The sequence below is a fragment of the Bidens hawaiensis genome, unplaced genomic scaffold (genome assembly GCF_021521415.1).
Source record: "Bidens hawaiensis isolate Kalapana, Puna unplaced genomic scaffold, B.hawaiensis_p1.1 tig00027123_1, whole genome shotgun sequence".
NCBI lineage: Eukaryota > Viridiplantae > Streptophyta > Magnoliopsida > Asterales > Asteraceae > Bidens > Bidens hawaiensis.
The window spans coordinates 175875-200383 of record NW_027494383.1 but is presented as its reverse complement, the minus strand read 5'-3'; the positions used below and the strand labels follow the sequence as shown (position 1 = coordinate 200383).

The following is a 24509-nucleotide window of genomic DNA, read 5'->3' as shown; positions in this document are numbered from 1 at the left end:
TCTGTGCATACGGTTATTGAGGCAAGAAGTGGAAATGCTGAATATGATGAAAATAGATTCTCATCTATACCTAGACCAAAGGATATTCCAAGTTCTAGTAGTTCTCAAATGACTGATCAAGTGATTGATGCTCCTACAGAACCTAGGAGAAGTGGTAGAGCAAGAAAATCTAAATCATTTGGTGATGATTTTCAACTATATTTGGTTGAAGGATCTAGAGATGGCATTCAAATTCAATATCAATATTGTTTCAATATTGAGGAAGATCCTAAAACCTATAGTGAGGCCATGGCATCTCGGGATGTAGCATTCTGGAAAGAAGCTATAAATGATGAGATGGATTCTATTATGCAAAACAATACTTGGAAAGTAACTGATCTACCCCTTGGATGTAAACCACTTGGTTGTAAATGGATTTCTAAAAAGAAGATGAAAGTAGACGGTTCTATTGACAAGTTTAAAGCCCGATTGGTTATTCAAGGCTTTAGGCAGAAAGAAGGAATCGACTATTTTGACACATATGCTCCTGTTGCTAGAATATCCACCATTAGATTGTTGGTTGCTTTAACAGCAATACACAATCTTGTGATTCACCAAATGGATGTAAAAACAGCTTTCTTAAATGGTGATTTGGATGAGGAGATATATGAAACAACCAGAGGGTTTCGTCATGCCTGGTAATGAACATAAGGTGTGCAAGCTTGTGAAGTCATTGTATGGCTTAAAGCAAGCACCTAAACAGTGGCATCAAAAGTTTGATGAGATGGTTTTATCAAATGGTTTTGTGTTAAACCAAGCAGACAAGTGTGTGTATAGCAAATTTGATGCTTCTAGAAAAGGAGTTATAATTTGTCTATATGTCGATGACATGTTGATATTTGGAACTGACCAAGATCAAGTGGATAAAACAAAGAAATTTTTGTCATCTTGCTTTGACATGAAGGACATGGGGGAGGCGGAAGTGATCCTTGGTATAAGGATCAAACGGGAGAACAATGGTATAACAATTTCTCAATCTCATTATATTGAGAAGATGTTGAAAAAGTTTAATTTTCATGATAGTTCTCCAGTTTGTACTCCAATGGACCCTGCGTTTAAGCTCTCACCTAATAAAGGTGTTGCGGTAAGTCAACTTGAATATTCAAGAGCTATTGGATCTCTCATGTATGCTATGATTAGCACAAGGCCAGATATAGCTTATGCTGTTGGAAAGCTTAGTAGGTTTACTAGCAATCCAGGTGCAATGCATTGGCAAACTATGAATCGAGTATTTAGGTACTTGAAGGGAACCATAAAATATGGTTTGACTTATACTGGATTTCCTTCGGTTTTGGAAGGTTATTCAGATGCAAGTTGGATTAATAACATGGAAGATCATTCTTCCACAAGTGGATGGACCTTTCTACTTAGAGGAGGTGCCATATCTTGGGCATCAAAGAAACAAACTTGTATAACTCATTCAACAATGGAATCTGAGTTTGTAGCATTAGCAGCAGCTGGAAAAGAAGCTGAATGGCTAAGAAACTTGATTTATGAGATTCCATTGTGGCCTAAACCAATATCACCAATATCTATAAGATGTGATAGTGCTGCTACCTTGGCTAAGGCTTATAGCCAAGTGTATAATGGAAAGTCTAGACACTTAGGTGTTAGACACAGCATGATTCGTGAGCTAATTATGCATGGGGTAATATCAGTTGAGTTTGTGAAAAGTCAACAGAATTTAGCCGATCATTTAACCAAAGAGTTATGTAGAGATCTTGTGCACAAGGCGGCTGTAGGGATGGGTTTAAAGTCCACATGATATTTCTCATGTTAAGATACCCAATTCCCACCTAATATGACGTTAGGTGCTGAATTCAATGTGGAAAGCTTAACATCTAGAAATTGGAACACTTCGGTAGTATCATCCCAAGGTAAGTGTTCAAACCTGCAAGTTAAAGGAGGTTGAAGGTTTCTTCTTAATAGTTATTTGAAAAATTGCATATGCAGGTGCAAGAATAAAGAGCTACCTATATGAGCATGAAGTTTAGCCGCTTCAAGAAGCTAGGACTTGGCTTTAATATGTTCATTGAAGGATGGGACATAGGCTAGTAAAAATAGTGTCAAGTAAGAACATATGAGTATGTAAACTTATGTGTATATTATCTTCATGTATTCATTATGAATAGAAAGGGTTCAATCCATAGTGACACCCCGATATTCGAATATTTGGAATGTGTAATATACTAAGGTGAAATTCAATCGTCGCGATATTTCATTTATGCATAAGTTTAATTGTTGTGAATTGAATAAGTTAATCAAGGATTACTCTAAAATGGGGGAGGAATGTTAGATATTTTAGTGTAATCGGGATTGATTTGGTGACCAAATCGATTTATAATACACATCAAACAAGTTAGGAGGTGCGGGTGGCACGCTTGTTTGAGTTATTATAATTCCGAGTGTTCGGTTGGAATCTCGAACGGGGGATCCGAGGGGGCAGCTGTTTATTTTGAAATTAATTTTCCCTCACAAAAACGGTTAGGAAACCGTTTTCAACTGCCACTGGTAGTTTTGGTCATATATAATTATTATGATAATAATTTTGGGTTCAATCAATCCACTCAAAAACATACTAGTTGTTCAAATTCTCTGAGTTGTATCCGATTAAATTATTCGGGTGAACCACCGAAATAATTTGATCTGAAAGTGCTATCACGCCTCTCAGATTTCCGAGTCTCTCATCTTCAAATCTAACACTTTCTCTTTAATAACTTAATTCTTTTAATTATTATTCAACTCAATGGCAACTTTTGATGAAGCATCAGCTCTTGATTTCATCAGACAACATCTTCTCAGTGAATTCGAACCATCAAACTCCGAGCCCGAACTATCAGTTTCTGATTACCTCACCTCTGAGGAACAACAATCCACATCTAATTACTCAATTAACTTCACCGTGCCGGAACCTGTTAACGGCGGATCTGGAAACCCTAACTCATCGGAGGTGAAGGCGCACTACAGAGGAGTACGGCGGAGGCCGTGGGGGAAGTACGCCGCGGAGATCAGAGATCCGAAGCGTAACGGAGCGAGAGTGTGGTTGGGTACGTTTGATACCGGCGTTGAAGCTGCAAAGGCGTATGATAGAGCTGCGTTTCAAATGCGTGGTTCTAAAGCCATTCTTAATTTCCCGTTAGACGTTGGGAGGTCAACGGAAGAGTTGACCGGAGTAAGTGAAAGTGAAACGGTAACTGATGGCCGGAAGAGAAAGAGAGATGGGAATGAGATGGTGGTGGTTGTAAAGAAAGAGAGGATGACGGAGACGGTTACTTTGCCGTTAACACCGTCAAGTTGTTTGCCGGGTAGTAATTGGGATGGAAATTGGGGTAACTTTTTTAACGGGGCTCCCTTATCACCGTTATCTAATTTGATGGTGATTTAGGACTTTGAAGTTTCCACAATCATTGTTTTGTTTATTTTTTTATTGAAAGACATATAATTTCGAGGTGCTTAAAGTGAATACCCGAAATGTAATTTGATTTATTTGTTATGCCAATGACAATTCTTTTTGACAAGTATTATCATAAAATTAAATCTTTAAGTAACATATACAAGTTAATGAAATTGATTTCATGTAGCGATTTGAAAAATCCGGATGGAATAATATGTTGTCATTTCACTTTCTCAATGGTGTGGTAAGAGACATGTCTTCTTTAGATGGAGCGATAAGTTCAATTCTCATTTGGATCAATTAACAGGGCTTTAATATCGGGTTCAAAACCGACAGGGGGCAAGGGTTTACGAATTTCATCTGGTTCCCGTGTATCAGTGGGGGTACGGTCTCATGAAGGTCGGGGAGTTGATCTTGGACATGGCTCCAAAAGGATAGATTTACACGTGAGATCCTCTGCCACTCCATATAAAAAACTTAACTTTATTAATGAGTCTATAGTCACTAGATTCTATGATGCTTATTCTTACATTTTTTTCTTCTTTGTCATTAATTTTCTTAAATATTTGTTTTGATTAGAGTGTGACATATCATCCGTTGTGTGATGTATAGTCGCATTAATTAATTTTCGAATACACATGTTTTGCACCTTTAATGGTGAGGTGTGGCTACACTACGCACTCCCATGCCAATCTTCAACTTTTCCTTGTTTTTGTTCAGTCTTTCTTCTTGCATGTCCATAATATCTCGTAACTTATATCACAACTCCGGTAACTTAGTTTTGCTGTCATTATGACCATATACATATAAAATGAACTTAGTAATAATGTAATTGCCAACTTAGTCTCTTTTCGTGTCAAAACAGATTTGTAGTAAGATCATAACTTAGTATACAAATATTTGCAAACACTAAAATCATAAAACTTACAACAATTAATATTGTCGTTGCTAATATTTTTCTCTCTTCAAGTAACAGTTTTGAATGGACACAAGACGCTTGTCCTTAACTATTATACTTAGTTTTTTCACGAGTTTGACTTATGACCCATCCACCATGCCAAATTGAAACTTTTTTCCAACCTTAAGGTTTATAATGATTTTTCTTAAATCACATAACTTTACTTCCATGCACTAATAGTTTACCATAAAGAAGCATTCCTTTTACCTTTTTATGCATTAACCATGAATGTATTTTGAAAAGATGTCATCCTTTTCAATATTCTCTTTCATCTCATGAGAATGCTTTCCATTTGCTAACATGATGACATGTGAAAGAAAAAAATACTTTTGACTCTTAACCTTATACATTAATTTCCTATCATCTTCTCATGTGTGACCGATCAACTTTGTAATTAAAGTCGTCTCAATTTCCACTTCTAACATTACATAAAATTTATTCAATCTCCCGTCACCATGATATACCTATATTTCAATTAGAATTACGAGAATATGTCAAGTTTACAATTCGAATGATAATTTAGTAAACTTTCACAAACTTTTAAGAACATCAATATCATTTTCTAATCCAACAAAATTTAAAAAATCACTATCATTTATACATAAAGAATAAATCAAATTACAAAGGCCGGTATTGACTTTGACACCTCCAACGCTCCCAAAAAAAATTGTCTTAACAAAAAAGAAACGAATAAATAAATTAATTAGTTAATAATTGTGGAAACTTCAAAGTTTTAAATCACCATCAAATTAGATAACGGTGATAAGGGAGCCCCGTTAAAAAAGTTACCCCAATTTCCATCCCAATTACTACCCGGCAAACAACTTGACGGCGTTAACGGCAAAGTAACCGTCTCCGTCATCCTTTCTTTCTTTACAACCACCACCATCTCATTCACCTCTCTCCTTCTCTTCCGGCCGTCAGTTAGGGTTTCACTTTCACTCACTCCGGTCAACGCTTCCGTTGACCTCCCAACGTCTAACGGGAAATTAAGAATGGCTTTAGAGCCACGCATTTGAAACGCCGCTCTATCGTAAGCCTTTGCAGCTTCAACGCCGGTATCAAACGTACCCAGCCACACTCTCGCTCCGTTACGCTTCGGATCTCGGATCTCCGCGGCGTACTTCCCCCACGGCCTCCGCCGTACTCCTCTGTAGTGCACCTTCAATTCCGATGAGTTAGGGTTTCCAGATTCCGGCACGGTGAAGTTAATTGAGAAACTAGATGTGGATTGTTGTTCCTCAGGGGTGGTGAGGTAATCGGAGACTGATAGTTCAGGTTCGAATTCACTGAGAAGGTGTTGCCTGATGAAATCAAGAGCTGATGCTTCATCAAAAGTTGCCATTATTAATTATTAATTGTGTTTTGAAGATAAGATGAGAGTAGAAGAATGAGTGAAGGCTTTTTATATGCAAATGGAAATGGAGCTTCGTTGGATGCTTCGTGGACCCTGGATGGAAGGTGTCATTTTATATTTAATACAGTACTTATTTATTTATTTGAATTCCTACTTGTAGAAAAACGACAAATTAAATAAACTAAGGGGGTGTTTGGTAGAGGGAATTGAGGGGTGAGAAATGGAATTGGAAAGAATTCTCTTGTTTGTTTATGAAAGAAAAAGGTGAGAAATGGAAATAAACCATTTCCATTTCTCTGATTTTGTTTCTCTAAAAAAACGGAGAATTGGATTTCTAGGGTTTCATTTCTCAGCCTCACTCTCTCACGCCTCTCCCTGCTGTTCGATCTACAGCAGCAAACTCACGCCTCTCCCTGCTGTTCGATCGACTTGCAGCCTCTAATCACCCACAAATCATCTCCAATCCAAGAACCGAGTTCGTATTCGCGATCCTTGCTTTGATTCCAACGATCCTAGGTATGAAACTTTCATTTTTTCGACTTTCTTATGCTCGACCAGACCTAAACCTCGATCCAAACTCAGCTGCTGATGTCGATTGTTATCGTGGGATGTTTGTATGTTGTTGGTAATCGATTTAGATATGTTAGATTTCAATGGTTTATGTTTAATTCGACTCTTGATGAAATCTTTGATGTCTAGGTTGGGAATTGAACATTATATGGTATGAAATTGATGAGTTTGAATCATGAATTTTATGTTAGAATGATATTTAGATGCTAGGTTGAATGTTGGAACCGATAAATTGAATGTTTACATGAGTTGCTTGAATGCTGTTGCTGATGAAATCTGTAATGCTGTTTTGTTCAAACAATATTTTGATCATAACATATGCAAATTGATCGTTTCTTGAGTCTAACATTAAGTTCAAAGAGTCTAGTTTCAGACCCCACTGGTTTCGTAATTTTTAGAGAAGTTTTGATTACCCAAACGTGAAAAATAAAACCGAAGGTCAAATCTGTTTTTGACTGACAGATTTTAGGTCCACTTCTAAAGAGCATAACTCTCTTGTTTTTGAAGTTTTAGACTTCATTCCTCTTTCTAATGAACATTTTAAGTGTCTAGAATATTTCCCAATTGGCCTTGTATGCAAATCCTGAGTAGTCAATTTTTGAGAAATTTTGACATTTACAAACTCTGAACAGTAAGTTTTAGATATCTTTGATAATTAGCATTTTAGTTGAAAACCTTATGCATACTTTAAAAATTTGAGAAAAATATATAAACACCTAGAGATGTTGAAGTTTCTGTGAAAATATTTTCATAATTTATTTCAATTGTTTTGTTGATAAATAAATCTATATTTACAAACTCAAATCTGACCAAAAAACTCAGATTTCTACATATCAACAAATCATCACTTTTTACACCATTTTTATCTAGAAATTGACTTGTAACTCACATGGAAACCTTAGGGATCTTGTATAACATTGACTTGTAACTCACATGGAAACTTGGATGTTCAATTTCATCCAAAATAACATATATATTGATGTAAACATTGGCAATTAAACAACATTCAGCAAGTCAGTGAATAAAGTAGCCTGTAATCATTTTTCTTGCTTTCATGATCACTTTGTTGCTAATATTTGGATTATATTTTGGAGTTATTTGCTTTTCTTGAATTTTCTTATATTTTTATGTGTAGATGGCAAGATCACCTTCCAGACAAAGAATAGTTGCCATAGGTGCATTTTATGTCATTTATGTTACGATTCGTTGGTGGATGTTGTGTACTTATCATTTGCGTCGGTCGATTGAGTCAATGACTTTACGTACAAAATATTTAATGAGTTACCATAATAGGCGTGAAAACATGGTGAGGATGGTTTATGAAAGTGATGTTACGAGTGTTGTTAACATAAGAATGAATATACATGCATTTACAACACTTTGTGATATGCTAAAAACTAGAGGGGGACTAAAGAATAGTTTTGCATGTGAATTGGTTTTAACTATGGTTGATGTTTTTTGCTTAAAAACTATGTTTTGTATGTGAATTGGTTTGATCAATGCATATTTTGTTTGGAATTTATGCATCTTTTTATATGTTTTTTATTTTTTAATAAATATTTGTTATGAAAAAATACTTGTGCTAATGATAAAGTTGATATAATTCTCTTTTTATTTCCTATGTACCAAACAAGAGAAATGATTCTCAGCTATATTTCTCTACTGAAATCTCTGTACTACCAAACAGAACAGTCAATTCTCATTCTCCATACCAATTCCTTTTCTCTGCAATTCCATTTCTCTACAATTCCATTCTCTGTACCAAACACCCCCTAATTCCAACCTTTTGAAATGGTTGTTTGAAAACTTCATTTGTGAACATAATATAAAGACTAAAGAGTAGTAGTATATTATTGGGTAGGATATGTCATATGATTAACTAATTTTTAATCAAGATTAAAGATCATATCACATAAAACAATGGCAACTGGGATTTTATGGTTTTGGAAAACAGAAATCGTTTAGTGTAGCAAATAGATTTGAATATAATTAAGTTATAGATGTTTAACAAACAAACAGTCAACATTTTATATAAACTATATGTCAAGGCAACCATTTCAATGGTATGCGAAATTTTAGAGCTATCTTTTTAAAAGGTCAAATGTTGGACTTTTTTGGGTAATAAGGAATACATGTATGCATGAACATTCTTTACTGATGTATATTTTTAGCACGTGTGAGATTGACTTTGATAAGAATGAACAAAAAAAGAAATATGCTTCTAATGGGGGTTTCAGCTTTCATCAAATAATAGTTATCAACCGTGTATCTAAATTGTCGATTAATCACTTTTAAACATAGTTTTGTATGAAAAGAGTGTAGAACTCGTGTTTGTGGGGAATCCGTTGGTTAGTGCGGTGTGTGCCATGATTAGGGTGCATATAATTCAAGTTAATACTTATGATACTAATGTTATTAAGGAACATTCAAGGACGACCAAACATAGATGGAAGAGTTATACAAATCACTAAAGAATGACATTTCAATTTGAAGCACATGATTATGATATGTTGGAAGATCATTCATAATCATTAAGAAACTTAGAAAGGTATAGTTTAAAGCTTGGACTTGTCAGTGGCGGATCCAGGAATTTTTTTCAGGTGGTGCACAACTTTTAGATGATTCAATTTCATAGAATCGGGTATAAAAAATTCCGGGTCGGTTTGAGGTTCGGGTCGGTTAGATGGTTCGGGCAAAGTTCATTACATAATAAAAATACAATAATAAATTCCGGGTCTGTTTGAGGTTCGGGCCGGTTAGAAACCATATTCACACAATTAACCTTACCTCAACAAAAAAACATCCACCAACACCACCACTCTTATCTTTCCAACTATTTTAACACCCAACACCAACAACCATGATTTGAAATATATTATTCGTGACCACAAGCCATTAAACTAAATTTAACAAATAACCTAACAATTAAGTAGTTAGCAATCAAGAACAATTAACAAGTCAAGAACAATTAACATTTAACAAATGAATGCAAACGTACCTTCAAAGTGGGAGGATTCGAGCAATCGAGCTTCGAGGAAGAGTAGAAGACAGGAGGAGAGGAAGGCAGGAGGTTGGAGAACGGCCGGAAAAGCTGCGGTGGTGGTCGGGGAACGGCCGACGGGGACGAGGGGACAGGGGAGATAGCAGGCGCCATTGTGTTTAGTGTCGGTGTGTTTTATTTTTTGACTAATAAAACCCTAAATGGGTTGTGCAGTAATTAGTAAAAAGGAAGAGTTCAAGAAAAAAAGTTCAAAAATTATGTGGAAATCCGGAATTGAACTTGTGACCTTCAAGTTACAAAACCAGCACCTTACCAGCTGGCCAAGCATTTCAAATGTTTTTAAGGTGGTTCCTTCCTAATTTATAAGGTGGTTCTCTAATGTTTTATATATACAAATACACTATTATTTCGAAACTCGGATGGTTCCGGGGAACCACCCATTTCTACTATAGATCCGCCCCTGGACTTGTGGAGTATTGGTTATAATAGATTTGTTTAGGCTTACAACACTTGGACCAACTTTAGAATTCACTATTGGGGCTGATACCCAAGGAAAGAGCTTGGTAGATTGCAAAAGTCATTAGACGGGGATTACTCGTTGAGTACTCGGCGCCTAGGCGCGATTTTTACAACCATACTAGTTGGTACGTAGCTGTTAATTGTAGAGGGGCCTGAATTAATTATAGTGTGTACCAGCGTACTAATGAGGCTATGGCATAATTTGGAGTTGGTGGAAGATTGGTAAACAAGTCATCATTGACGGTTGGGTCAAAATTAATCAAAGTGTCACCGAAATTGAATGTGGGCATGGATTGTTTTACAAGTGGAATAAAAGTTATATTATCTATTGGGTCACATAAGAGCCTATTTTGAGCTTTAGACTTAGGGGCTGTTTGGCAAGGGCTGAACCATTAAGAGGTCTGAATGATTAAGATGCTCTGAACCAGTAAGTGTTGTTTGGTTGAACCTTTGAATGGCTGTGCAGAATGACTATTTTACCCCTCTGAACTATTTTACGCTGAATGAAAGATATCTGTTTAGTCTGAGCTATTAATAACTATATTGAATGACCAAACTTTTGTTATAACCAACCAAAATACATCTTAAAAATAGTTCACCATTAGTGTGCATCAATTGTAAGAGTACTAATTGTAATCCGACTACTAATAAAAAGCACACAAACAATAGTCCTTAAGGCTTTTATAAACTTTGAATATACATTAAATGATTTTGAACACACTTGATCAGTTAACACTTAGGGGCTGTTTGGCAACTGCTGAATCATTAAGAGGTCTGAATGATTAAAAGGGTCTGAACCATCAAGTGCTAAATCAGTAAATGTTGTTTGGTTGGATCTCTGAATGACTGTACAGTAAATGTTGTTTGGTTGGATCTCTGAATGACTGTACAGAATGATTTTTTTACCCCTCTGAATTGTTTCGTGCTGAATGAAATATATTAGTTTAGTCAGTGCTCTTAATAACTTAACTGAATGGCCAAACTTTCATTATAACAAACACAAACCAACATACATATAAATATCCATTATAACAAACCAAAATACATCTTAAAAATATGTCATGAAGACGCTAACATAAATAAATTAACAATACACCACAAGTATGCAAAACCGCTAAAGATCAAACAAGGCTTGAGCTATATCTCGAAAAACATAACACCTATTGTAATACAACTTGTTCACTCCATGACTGAGTTCATTGAAGCTTCAAAAACTCATTTGCATTAACATGTCAGCCAACATCAAGAACTGTTGTAGCATACACTAGGGGTGTTCATGGTTCAAGAATTGTTCAGCATAGACATGATTAGCTTTCAATAATTTAGTGACTATATTGCAACTTTGTTTTCATGATGATATCCTTTTTCTTCCTGGATCATATCCATCTTGTGCATCTTCATATCCCCTTCACTACAGAAATAAAAAATATGATTTTCAAGCGTAACATAAAGAGCCGAATCTACTAGCAACCCAATAAAATAAAATGAATATTTCACCCTAAAAGTCAATTAAATGATCCAATCAATCAGTTTACCTAATGAACATATTCAACATATGTCCCAAATGAATATCGTTAAATGATTAATATATATAATGCAATCATACGTCTACCACAAGACAAAACACCAAAAATAAAAACTATGGTTCAGTGGCATAATGTCTCCAATAAATTATGACTAAGAAATACTTGAATACTATTAGCCGGGTTTTATATTTGTTAGGAATTAAGAGTCAATTTCAAGAACATAAAATGAATACATGAGTACCTTTTATAGTTTAAAGATACTTTTCCAATTCGCCCAAGCTTCCTGCAACAAAGTCAACACCCTTTTAACTGAACAAAAAAATAAAAAATTAGATTTGTAAGTTCAATACATAAAATAAACATAAACCGCCGCAATAGTGCGGTTAAAACGACCCAGTCTAAATTCATACCTAGAATTCAAGAACAAAACTCAATCGTGAAGCATGCATACACCCACAAACCCATGTTGTTGATTAAAGCACAATTGCATACAGAACCCTGGTTTAAGTAGAGCAATTCAAAAAACCTAACCTAGATTCATACAATCATACCCAAACACCACTTAACAGTACCGATAACAAAAGTTTAATTTTGTGTCTTAAAAATCTAATTTTCAATTTAATAGTATAAAGTAATGTAGCTTCTTTAAAACTATAAATCTTGATATGTGTATTTGCCCAAGTGAACGGTTACAGACTTATCACCTTTAAAGCCACTAAAACATTAGAAATCAAACTATAGGTGAACAACCACTAAGATCTAAATGAATTAAAGAAAGTGAACTGCCCAAGCATCATCCAAAACAGCCACTCATAAAGCGAGACTATAATTCATTTAAAAAAATCCAAAACCCAAAGGAAAGAACACTGCAAGAGTTTCATCATACACCTAACAGGGGAAAATAGATAGACAATACCTTCAAAACGAACCTACGATTCTGCAAGCGACACCTGCTGACAGTACATGCCGATTCTGCAAGCCACAAAGAGTCGAGATTCAATCAATAACGGTACATGCCGGTTGACGCTCAAAAGATCGTCATTGCTTCTACGGCTGCCAAACGGAGGGCATAATCGTTTTGACCAATATGATGAATTCTAGGGGTGTTCACGGTTTGGTTTGAAACCACGAAACCACCCAAACCGGCCATCTGTTTGGTTTCACAACGTTGTTAGTTTTCAAATTTGCGATAAACAACTTAACTTCTGCAAATTCTTGAAAGATGAACTTATATATATATATCATATTTTACTTTGGACATTTTGTATAAAAGTGCAACAATATCAAACCGTGAAACCAAGTTTGGTTCGGTTTAAAAGTTCTACGGTTTGGTTTCGGTTTAAAATATAAAAAACCTTTACTCACGGTTTGGTTCACGGTTTCACCTAAAAACCTTGAACACCCCTAATGAATTCTCATGATCCCTTATGATAGATACATAGCTAGAAGCTAATACCATGAGGAATACACTATACAGTATACACTAGAAGCTAATAGAACAGAGTATATGATGAAAAATATATAGAAACAAAATGCAATACCTAATCCAGTTGAGCATTTAGATTCCGCTTCCCCTTCCCCTTCTGCCCGCTTGATTTGTCTCATCCATCAATCGTTTCACATGTTGATAGCGTTCTATATCGACAATCAAAGTATGCACAATCTCATGACCATAACAGGACAAGGCCTGAAAGGATGAAACATAAGAAAACAAAATAGGTTCTTTTGAATAAAGGAAAAATAATATTAAGTATTACCTACTCAAGCTTGTCTTCTACACACGTTTGACTAAATCATTATTCAACAACAAAACATCATCCAATTGCAGGTTTGGTAAGCTAAACCTAATTACTAACAACATTGATCTAAAATCAGGCATTGCCGAGATTACTCCATCTGCTCCAATGCCAAAGTTTAACTTAACAGCTTGCGCAATAGTCACTTTGGCTCCATCGATAATTAGGGTTTCTGAGGTGGGAAGTAATTGTCAATTTGGGCGGTCGCGATGGCACCGATACATGGATGCTGAGGGACGAGGAAGGGTAATTAGGTCTGACATTCAGACCTAATTCATCGCTTATTGAATCAGAGGTTCAAATAATCATTCAGATGTGTTGCCAAACGATCTGAATAGTCCTTACATCTGAGCGAATCAGATATATAGGTCTGAATGCTCCCATTAAGAGGGAAACAAACAGGCTCTTAATACTTGCTTTAATGATGAGAAAATTTGGTCCCAAATTAGGAAATTAACAAAACCATTAAAATATCATAAGAATTCAACATTAGACAAGAATCCAACATTAGACGTCCCATGAAACACATTTGTTAACTATTACATACAAAAGTTTTGTGTTTTCAAAAGCTATGATGTTGTTAAGTTCCTCTCTTTACAAAAAGACTTAACTACCAAATCATTCCTTCAGTATTCGATCTGACTTGAACTTGAGATGTTCATCTTCAAAAGTTATGTACCTTTGTTGGCTAATCCTTCAATAGCTAGCACCTTTCCACTACATTGTTGACTTTGACTTTCTGAAGTCAACACCCATGTCCTACATTTAGATCTGAATTCATCTTTATAACACCACATCATGAAAACTTTTCAGGGCTTGCTCAAGCTTTTGGAAGGCCTAAAGTCGATAGAAAAACGAGGGCTTCTAACAAATTATTGCAAATTTAGTTAGTTTAAAAAAGAAATTTAAATGCACCTTAAAAATAATAAGCCGTACTAATAAAACTCATAGTAAGATAATAATGATAACAACTTCAACAAAATGGTAGTAGTATGAAGTACTAATAAAAATGTTACCAAACAGTTTGTTAAATTATATCAAAAGCATAACAAGCGAGGAGTTCCTATTTCCAAATTTAATAGCTACACTTGCAACATTAATTAACACAACAACATGAACCAACACCCTCGTTGTTCATCAACCAAAATCAAAACGATATGTTGTTTACTAATCCATCCGTTTGACCCGTTAGTGCATATACTCGCATATCTCACTTGCAAGTACTATAAACACTTTGAACAAACTATAATAGATGAGCATAACAATTTAAAACCAAAACTTCATGCTTAGTTCAAGTGTAACAGCTATTTATGTTTAACAGCTTCAAATAAAATATTACTTTTATGTAGTTGCTGTAATAGGCTTATTTGACACGCTTAACGACCATATTTTTCTATGTTCTACAAATCTTGAGAAACTAGACTTAGCAAGGTTTCAAACCCAAAAAGAATCATCTTAATCGGATCAACGGTTTATTTTATATGATAATTAGAAAAACAGGACAGATAAGTTAACTGAAAATTCAGCTTTACACCATTTTGTTATGTTTTTGCACTGCAGTTTTCGAGTACCTACTGACCATATTTTCTCATGTTATAAAAATCTGCGAAAAACTAGACTCAACAAGCTTTTCAACAATATAAAATACACCCCAAACGAACACTCCATTTTGTTATTGGTGCACAAAGAAAAGAACGACATAGACATTTCATCGAACGGATTGCGAGCATAAATGGAATACAACCAACACCCAATCATATGCCCGAACATACTAAGAGCACAACGAAAAAAAACTTAAACCAAGTAAGATTCATGGTGAAACGATGATGAAAGACTTGTGACCAAAACCACAAAAAAAAGCAAGCCATTGTAGACAACCAAACCACAATCCTAGTCAACCGCAAAAGATAATGTTTATGCTATAAATGAATAAACAAAGATTGCATTCCAATACAAATTTGAACCGGTGCCAAAACATATCAACTCATGCATTTGCAATAAACTTAATGTCACACAATGAACCGAATTAGAGCAAATCACTATGCAAATTAGGATAAATGCAGTAAAAACATAGAATAAACATGAACCATTACCAAACATTATGAAAGTCAGGTCACAAACAAATTGAATTCAATAACTCCAAAACTCAATTAGACAAAAAAAACTAAAAAATGCATGAAGAACAAAGAGGGAATCATAACAAAAAATAAAATACAATAAATAACGAATTAGGGTTCATACCAAGAAGACGAAGTCCGAATCGGTGACGAAAGACAATGATCACCCCATAGCTTTGTCAACTATTGATTAAACAAAAAAACCCTACAACCACAAACAGATTGTAATGATCAAGCAAGCTAATTAACAAGTTGTTAAATAGTTTCAATTACCACAAGAAAGATAGGAAATCAAAATCCTAAAATACTAAACTTCCAAAATCAAAGAAAGCAAAAACAATTTTGAATGAAGTCAGTGTGAGGTATTGGATTGAATCTGAATCAATTAAATATAAATCGATTCCATATAAATCAACTAAGCAGAAATCGATTGAGAATGAAATAAACAGTTGAATCTGAAATAGAGATTGAACCTGCTTAGGGACGAGGATAGAATCGATGGAGCAGGAATAAAATTGGTGTTTGGGTCCGGTGACGGTGGTGGTAGACGATGCGGAAGAGAAGAGACGTGTTGATGATTTGTGGTGAAGAAGAGGAGATGGTGGGGAGTTAGAAGAAGGGTATATGTGTCTGCTGAATGATTCAGCGATGAGTTTGAGACTGAACGATTAAGAGGTGGCTGAAACCATTCAGATGTTCAATTTTCACGAACCAAACACGTCTATCACTTACCGAGTCAGACCTTCACCTCTGAATGGGTCCATTCAGACCTAAACAAACACCCCTTTAGTAGGTTTGTTTGAGTTCAGAAGTGCAGCATTTGTTTTAGAACCCTCCTTATTAGTAGTTGTCGAGAGTTAGAGCAATACTTAAGGCATGTCCTGAGACGAATTTTTTTACAATATTTACAAAAAAAAAAAAAGAAAAATGGGGAAAGTCAAAAAAAAAAAAAAGGAAATGGTGTATCCGCTGCTGCCAATAGCGGATTAGGGAGAACCAGTTTGAAAATCAAGTAGGATCCGCTATTGGCAATGGCAGATCAATCATTGAGACCTATTCCGTCAATGCCAATGGCGGATTAAGAAGAACAAGTACAACCCCATTTTTGTTCCGTTAACTTCAAACCCCCACCTAACTAAATTTTGTTTTACCTGTTGTCTTCAATGTCTTCACCTGTGAAATTTAAAGCTGACATTAAATCAATGCTGCCATGAATGCATCATGTGAAGGGGATAAGGCTGAAAAGAGGAAATCATTCAATGCATGTGTTCAAAGCTGCTGCCAAAGTTCACGGGTGAAGCCATTGAAGACAGCAGGTAAAACAAAATTTCCATCATTCACTTATTTGTTTTAACATGATGCATTCATGGCAGCATTAATTTAATGTCAGCTTTAAAGTTCACAGGTGAAGACATTGAAGACCGCAGGTAAAACAAAATTTAGTTAGGTGGCGGTTTGAAGTTAACGGAAGAAAACGGAACAAAAACGGGTTGTAAACTTGTTCTTCTTAATCCGCCATTGGCATTGACGGAATAGGTCCCAATGATTGATCCGCCATTGCCAATGGCCGATCCTACTTGATTTTCAAACTGGTTCTTCCTAATCCGATGCTGGCAACAACGGATACACCATTTCCCTTTTTTTTATTTTACTTTCCCCGTTTTCCCGTTTTTTTTAAATAAACACCACTTTAAAAAAAATTCGTCCAAAACTGTTTTGTCCGTATACCATCCCCTTTACCCAAAAAAAAAAGGTTTAATATTATGATTATACAAATTATGTTGAAAAAGCAAGGGCAATATTGGATAGAAAAATAAGGTTTTTATAATGCATAGTTGTATACAACTCGTGATATTAAAATCTTATCTTCTAACCAAAACGTTACAAAAAGAGAACTGCAGCACAAGTACCAATTATCAAACACAAAACCAAAAGCCTTTATTCTCCGTATACTTTTTTTTAACTCATTTGCTCCAATGTATAACCTTAAAGTTCAATACACAACACACATACTATGGTATCATAGCTTACAAAACCGTCAAAATGTAAAATATCATACTGGTCACAAACTCATCTCACTAACTTGCAGCCTCAAACAACGTCGACATCTCACCAATCATGTGATACAAAACCCATGAGATTTGATCGGGGTCAAGAAGATTGAACAGCAAGCTTCTGTAAATGCTCAAAGAACACTTGAAGGTTCACATCATCAGTGAAAATAACATCCATTCCAGCTGACACTTCATTGTTATAAGTTGCTGACGGGTTCAACTTGGCCAGTAAGAATCTAGCCTGTTTTCACATAAAACAGAGTTAACTACACGAATGATCCCTGAGGTAATTACCAGTTTGGTCCCTAACTTTGAAAAATTACATCTATGGTGTTCCTAAACAGATGGGCGTTACTTTTCCAGCTAGGTGTTCATGTTCATTTATTTAATAAACAAACAAAGATGAACATGTGTCTTGTTCGTTCGTTTATGTTTGTTTACGTTCATTCATTTAAATTCGTCCGTTTATGTCCGTTTGATTAAGTTCATTCGTTAATATATTCATTTAAATATTTAGGCCCATTACAATGTAGTATAGTTTTAATAACCTTTTAAGCACGACACATTGTTGTTCACATTTATTATTAACTGATTTTTGCTCAGTTATGTTCATCCATCGATGTTCAGGTATGTTCATTCTTTTACATTCGTGAGCCATTTGTTTATAATGTTAACGAATAAACATGAATACGTTCATTTTCTTAAGTGCAAATATGAACAAGAAAACCATGTTCATTTAATAGTTCAGGTTTGATCGCTTGTCCGTTTAAAGTTAAAACATACAAACACTAACATGCTCCCTTCGTGTCCATTCATCTATCTTCAGTTAAGTTCGTTTGTTACGTTAGTGAACCATTCCTTTATACACTCATTATCTTAACAAGCCAACATGAATGAGAAAACCATGTTAGCTTACTCTGTTCAACCGTTAGGTTAGTTTATAGGTCTAGTGGCAGATTGTGCGACAAGTAAAAACGGGTGAAATCTGTCCGAGTTGACCCGCAAACACTTTTTCATTCATTTTTAAAATAAAGTATGAGATTAGATATTGACCTGAGAACCATGTTGATCACACACCACTAATCTCGGGACAGGAAACCGGTCATGTATTATCATTTCAGCATCGTTATGTGGAGCTTGTAATAACTGTGCAAATGCCTTTACAGAAAAATTAAAAAAATGAGTATAATAAAATGTTACACGCATAAGCATATATTACATACAAAAGCATGAAAGCATACTTGATGTTCTGGTTGATTTTGATAACCCAAGTTCCTCCATTGAGCTATAGTCATACCATGAAAAATAACTATGCTAAAATATGAATCTAGTAAAAGGATTTTATCAGGTGAAATGGATGCCACATCAAGCAATGCTGGTGTCGGAAGCGAATTAAATGAATATGACATCAGCGACGGTTGTATCATAACAGTAGCATTTGTAATACTCTCTCGGTTTAACATCATGCGAAAATAAGCTGTTTCATCAGGACTGTTATTAAACACCTGTCACAAAAACACACATATGATAAAACATGTAAACAAAAATGATCAAAATTAGGGTTTTCACGGTTTTACCTGAACAAATTGTGATCTTCTTAGATTGAACATGAACTGAGGGAACAATGAGAAATTAGGGTTTAAGGAAAATGAAGACGGGTCGTCCTTCCGGTAGTCACCAAATTTTGAACAGAGACGAATGAGGTTTCTATCTAGCCACCTTGTTGCATCAAATGCTTCCTGGATTTATTATTAATAATCGATCGGTTGAGACGAAAAACATTATAAAGTGAAGAAATTAATGAATTTCATACCTCGATCTCCATTTTATATGAGGTTAATCTAGCCATTACTACAGCAGCAGTTTCTTGATCAAAACCCTGTATCAGTTCCTGTGAAAGACAAACTTTTAAATGATATTTTTGAAGAATTATTATAAATGAAACAATAAACATTTGAATAGATTAAGAATTTATTATTTAACCTCTGAAACAGTTGCACTTTCCACCCATCTTCTTGTAATGGTAGTCACACGTAACTTGTATTGACCATCAGCACTCTGGTAACTACGTTAAAATAAATGAGATTTATATGAATTACACAGATTTATTATATAAATAGCATGTACCGCATTCAACTCATTTGTAAGCATGTAAACGAACTGAACAAACACAAATAGAGTATGTTCGTGCTTGTTCATTTTACTTTAAGCGAGCAAACGATCAGTTAAACAAACGAAGTTTTCTAGCTCGTGTTCGTTCGCTAAGAAAACGAACATGTTTGTGTTTATTTATGTTCGTTCTTTAAAAGTATAAACGAAATAACAAATAGTTCACGAATATATACGAACAAACATAACTGAACATAAATAAACAAACACGACTAAGCCAAAACCAAATAAAAAGCAAATGTGAACAACAATGTGTTGAGACTAAACAGTTATTAAAGCTATACTAAATTGTAGTGTGACTAGAAAGCTTTAATTAATAGATTAAAGAATGTACAAAAACGGACTTAAACAAACATAAACTAACAAACATAAATGAACGTAAACGAACGGACTTGCACAAATGCAAACTAACAAACATAAACGAATTTAAATGAACGAATGTAAACAAACGTTCACAAACACAGATGAATGAACAGGACATGTGTTCATGTTTGTTCGTTTAACAAAAAATTGTTCATGCTCGTTTGTTTATGAAGTAAACAAACATAAACGAACTTCTCACTACACTAAACGATTCACTAAAGGATCGGTTCGTTTACAAGGCTACTCGTCTGCTGACTTAATCCATATTTTATTAGGCTGATTGACTTCTCAAACATTTGTATTTGAGAATCATTGTATTATAATCACAAATTACCTCTTATTTACCTTGTAAGAATCTGTATATACAATTGTGGATTTACGTTGGCAGAAGAATCTTTGTCACTTGAAGATATATCAAAGAAAGCAGTTAGACAGGTATTTTTGTCCAGTCCACATAACTTCCATGCTGTTGTATTACCCTGTCCAATTGTTGTGCTGGCAACAGCAGGACCTTTCTGTAAAAACCACCCAACAATTTGAATAAACATTAAAATAAATAATTTACAAAGTAAGATTTAGTAAATAACCTTGTCCAATGATGTGCAAGGTCCAATTATCCCCTGAATTTTAATATCCTTTGAACAAATAATCTCAAGCATGCCACTGAAAAAATATAATTAATGATGAGTTTTTAAAGGATACAAAGAAATGAAATATTAACATATATATAAATGTATATACTTATGAGCAAGGCCGAGAGACTCGTCTCCATTCTCAAACACGCGTTTGAACGAGTCCTTGAAGACTGAATGACCAAAACTTTCGGCTAAAACAACAAGGCCACCAGTTCTCTCAATAACAACCTTCATCTCTGCAACCCCGACCTGATTATATAAAAACTAAATTAGCAATCTGATAATTTAGGGGTCAAATTATCAAAGAATCAAGGTATTGAGTGTTGACCTGGTCAAGGGCAGAAGCAAAAAGATCTAAAACATGACCCTGGTCGACCATCTGCTTTGCAAGCCCCTCATAATACTGAACCGCCTTTCTAAAATATGGGGCTGCATCCTTGTCTAGATCTTTATGTGAGCGAACCGGGTCCGAGAGATCTTTGGATACAATCTGCCAAAATAACAAAATGCAACAGAAATATTATTTTCTCATGAGTGAAAACAAATTAGTGATATGATACGATATGATCATAGCTTCATAAGTCATAACATAACCATCAAGAACGAAAACTAAAATCGATTATGTTTATTTATGTTTATAGTTACCGTGTTCATCAATTTATCAACCAATTTACAAAAAGCCATATAAAAGAACCAAATTAAAAGATCCTTATGATAAGCGACTTACAGCGCCAGTTTATTTGCCAGACAGTTCTATTTCTAAATATTTCAGTTGCTAACAAGGCGATGCTGAAACATATGCACACAAGCTTGTAAATGAACCGAACGAACACAAACGTAGCATGTTCGTGCTCTATTAGCTTTAACCAAACCAACGATCGAACACAAATAATTAAATGAACGGGGTTTTCTGCCTATTGTGAAGAGCAATGTGTTGGGCCTAAAAAGATGTTAAAATTATACTAAGTTGTAATGGACCAAAAAACTTAAATGAACAAACATAAACAAATCTAAAATGAAAGAACGTAAATGAGTGTTCACGAACATAAATGAACAAAAATACATGAACGGCTCACTGAACATTCGGTTTGTATATAAGCCTAATGAAATAGTACCATTATTATGATAAAGGAAAAATTAATTCATTAATTGTATTTTGTATAAAGCATAAACAGTAAGCCATGCGTATTATTCATTAATAGCAAGTAGACTATCAAATCTAGTTAACATAATTTAACTAAAATTTGCAAAAACATGCTTACCGAACCGGGACCTTCGGTGCACGGACCACCCACTAACGCAACAATACGACCACCAGTTCCAGGCAAGCAAGCCCCAAGCAAACCAGCTGCAACACTCAATGCCACACCAGTACACCTCAACGACCTGTTACCCGGCACAACCGGCCACTGATCCGTTCCCAATTCCTCCAAAAGCTGAATCATCATTACTTCAATAAGCATCCAATTGCATCAAACTAATTAAAACAAATTTATCATAATTTAACTTACCGAATGAATCACATAAGCTCCTTCCGACGCCGGCAGCAAAAACCGACTAACTCTAGGATTTGGAAACCCTTGCCCCGGCCCAACTCTCCTCCCACCTCCAAAACCTCCACCTAACCCTAACTGACTCAACACCTCATCCTTACTCATCTCCTTCGATCCCCGAAACACGTAAACCCTAGCCATATCACTAAACCCTAACTCATGCACCTGAACCTGCGTCCCAAACGACACAAACCCTACCAACGCATTCTCCGGCAACAACTCAAGCGCCTGCTGCACCGCGGACTTCGCAAACGCCAACTCCTCATCAATCACACACGTGTCAATCACAAACACATACACCGGAGCAACCGGCGTGTTCTGAACATGATCACTCTTCGGAATCGAGTACTCAATTGTGGTGTACGTCGGGTACAGTTCAGCCGGAACGTTAGTTTCGGATATGCCGGAGAAGTGGTGTGGGAAGTGGTTACGTTGGAAGCAGAACGGGCAGATCCAAATGAGGGCGGAGTAATCGACGCGTGAGTAAGGGTTGAGTACGGCGGAACAGGTTTTGCAACGGAGTGGTGGGTAAGGGTTGGTGAGGATGAGTGGGTGGGACCGGATCGGGGAGATTGAAGCGGCGAGTGGGATCACGCATTTGCTGGCTTCGACTTTGGAGTGGGGCCAGGCGTTCCAGGTCATGCGGACGCCGTCCAGGCCTTCCGGATCGGTGTTGGCGTACTCTGTTGTTGACATGTTTGAGGAGTTGCGGGGAAGTTGTTACAGACAGGGGTTAGTGAAGATGATGATGGTGAAATGTGAGGGGAAAGGTAAGGCAACATACTACTGTTTTGTGAGCTAGCTGGTGAATGGAGAATTTTTATTATTATTATTATTATTTTCTATAAATTATTATGTTGTTATGTAAGTATTATATAAATTATTTTTTATTATTAAAAAGTTGTTACACACTAACTTTTTATAACTGTGAAAATTCAAATTACAATTTTTTTAAAAGGGTAAATGTTAACGCTCGTCATCATCGTTGATAAGTTTGTGGTGAAGTGGTAAGGGAAAGGTTTAGTGGTATATGTGACCCAGATTTGATTCATGATCTCATTAATAAGTTTCGACGACACCAAACAATTATGGGAGACTAGACGAGTAAGTGATTTTCATTAGTTGGATACTTGAACTGAACAGGTTTTACCTAACTACACTGTCGTGCCTTCGGACACGTATTCACGGGCGTTGGCCTTATATGAGGGTTTTTTCTGAATCGAAAGACAAATGTATCATAATATAATGAATTTAGCCAGTAGCTCATTTTGAGAATTCAGAAAGCTTTGAAAAAAAATATAATAATACTGTCATCGTCATTTTTGTGAGGTGGTCATGAAAGTTCCTTTTGAAGTGTTTCGATATCATTATTCCAGAAATTGAGAATTTTGTAAGGACCCATTACAATATCAAGAGTGTGTTTGTTGTTAAAAAAATGATAACATTCTAACGTTGTTGTATTATTGACTTTTTATTTTAGACTATCTTACCACCCCATCAAAGTGAGAATGAATTTAATTATTGTGTTATTAGGGGATAAATATTTCGTATAACTATTTCATTTAATTTTCCCAACATTTTATAACTTTTTTGTAGCTAAGCATGGTGTAACTTTTTACATGTTCATAACTTTTACTTAAAACTTTACTATTAAACTTCTAGTAGACAAACCTAACGTGTTTGAAAATTGAACATCTTTTAAGTTGTACTTTGCCAATGCCAACAATCTTTCTTGTTAAATGAGTAAGGTCTTTATGAATCATACTTGTATTTTGACTCCTTTCTTCTAGCATGCAGGTAAATTTCTTACCAAATTCAAAATAAGTACATAAAGAAATCATTTTCAACTATACATTTTACAATACATATGTTATTTTCATCTGTTTGAGGTGTTACTTGCACACAGGTTTTACAAAAATATAAAAGAATTATAATGTAAACCCTAAATTACAAACAATTAAAAAATATGTGGTTATTAGAGTAAGGGGAGTGGGAGCGGTACGTCAATGGAAGGTAGAGGTAGCCACGCCTCACCTTCTTGTGATGTTGCACAAACTAGTCCCGTAAATGTAATTCAACCGTGTGTTCTTTTTGTCTGGTACAGTTCTAGCTCTGGCAATGTTAGCCATATTTTCAACACCATGAAATATGTTTTTCTATTACGGTTTCTCAAACACTAACGAAAACTGAACCCACTCCAAGTTTGACAATTTTTTTGCCATAACGGTTCTTGATCATTGTTAATTTCTTATAATTGAAAGATGATTAATAACACAGAAATTAAACTATAAAAAAGCCACAAAAAGTTTATGAATAAAGCTTATGCATGTGGACCATAATTTATGAACACAATGTGATTGTAATGAGAACAAAAATGCTGAAACCATGTTGAAGTGATGAACTCCATGAATGTGTAAAAAAATATTATCGTTATCAACCAGAGAAAACTTAGTATCTC

The 24509-nt window shown here is 35.3% G+C and overlaps 3 protein-coding genes across 3 annotated transcripts; 1 reads left to right on the top strand and 2 right to left on the bottom strand.

Moving 5' to 3' along the window:
- The first annotated feature begins 2776 nt into the window (after window positions 1–2776).
- Window positions 2777–3453, top strand: LOC143574874 (ethylene-responsive transcription factor ERF104-like). Its single transcript, XM_077059385.1, has one exon. The coding sequence runs from the start codon at window positions 2786–2788 to the stop codon at window positions 3422–3424; it is 639 nt and encodes a 212-aa protein (XP_076915500.1). The 5' UTR covers window positions 2777–2785; the 3' UTR covers window positions 3425–3453.
- Window positions 3454–4970: 1517 nt separating this feature from the next.
- Window positions 4971–5744, bottom strand: LOC143574873 (ethylene-responsive transcription factor 5-like). The gene has a single exon (XM_077059384.1). It carries the CDS (start codon window positions 5734–5736, stop codon window positions 5125–5127), a length of 612 nt encoding a protein of 203 aa, XP_076915499.1. The 5' UTR covers window positions 5737–5744; the 3' UTR covers window positions 4971–5124.
- Window positions 5745–17190: 11446 nt separating this feature from the next.
- LOC143574857 (protein transport protein SEC23 E-like) lies at window positions 17191–22781 on the bottom strand. The gene is made up of 12 exons (XM_077059374.1): window positions 22010–22781; window positions 21761–21934; window positions 20827–20988; window positions 20605–20747; window positions 20451–20526; window positions 20209–20378; window positions 19315–19396; window positions 19145–19222; window positions 18909–19070; window positions 18573–18836; window positions 18385–18489; window positions 17191–17572 (listed from the first exon to the last, which is right to left on the bottom strand). Exons 1-12 carry the CDS (start codon window positions 22745–22747, stop codon window positions 17429–17431), a joined length of 2298 nt encoding a protein of 765 aa, XP_076915489.1. The 5' UTR covers window positions 22748–22781; the 3' UTR covers window positions 17191–17428.
- Window positions 22782–24509: the final 1728 nt, after the last annotated feature.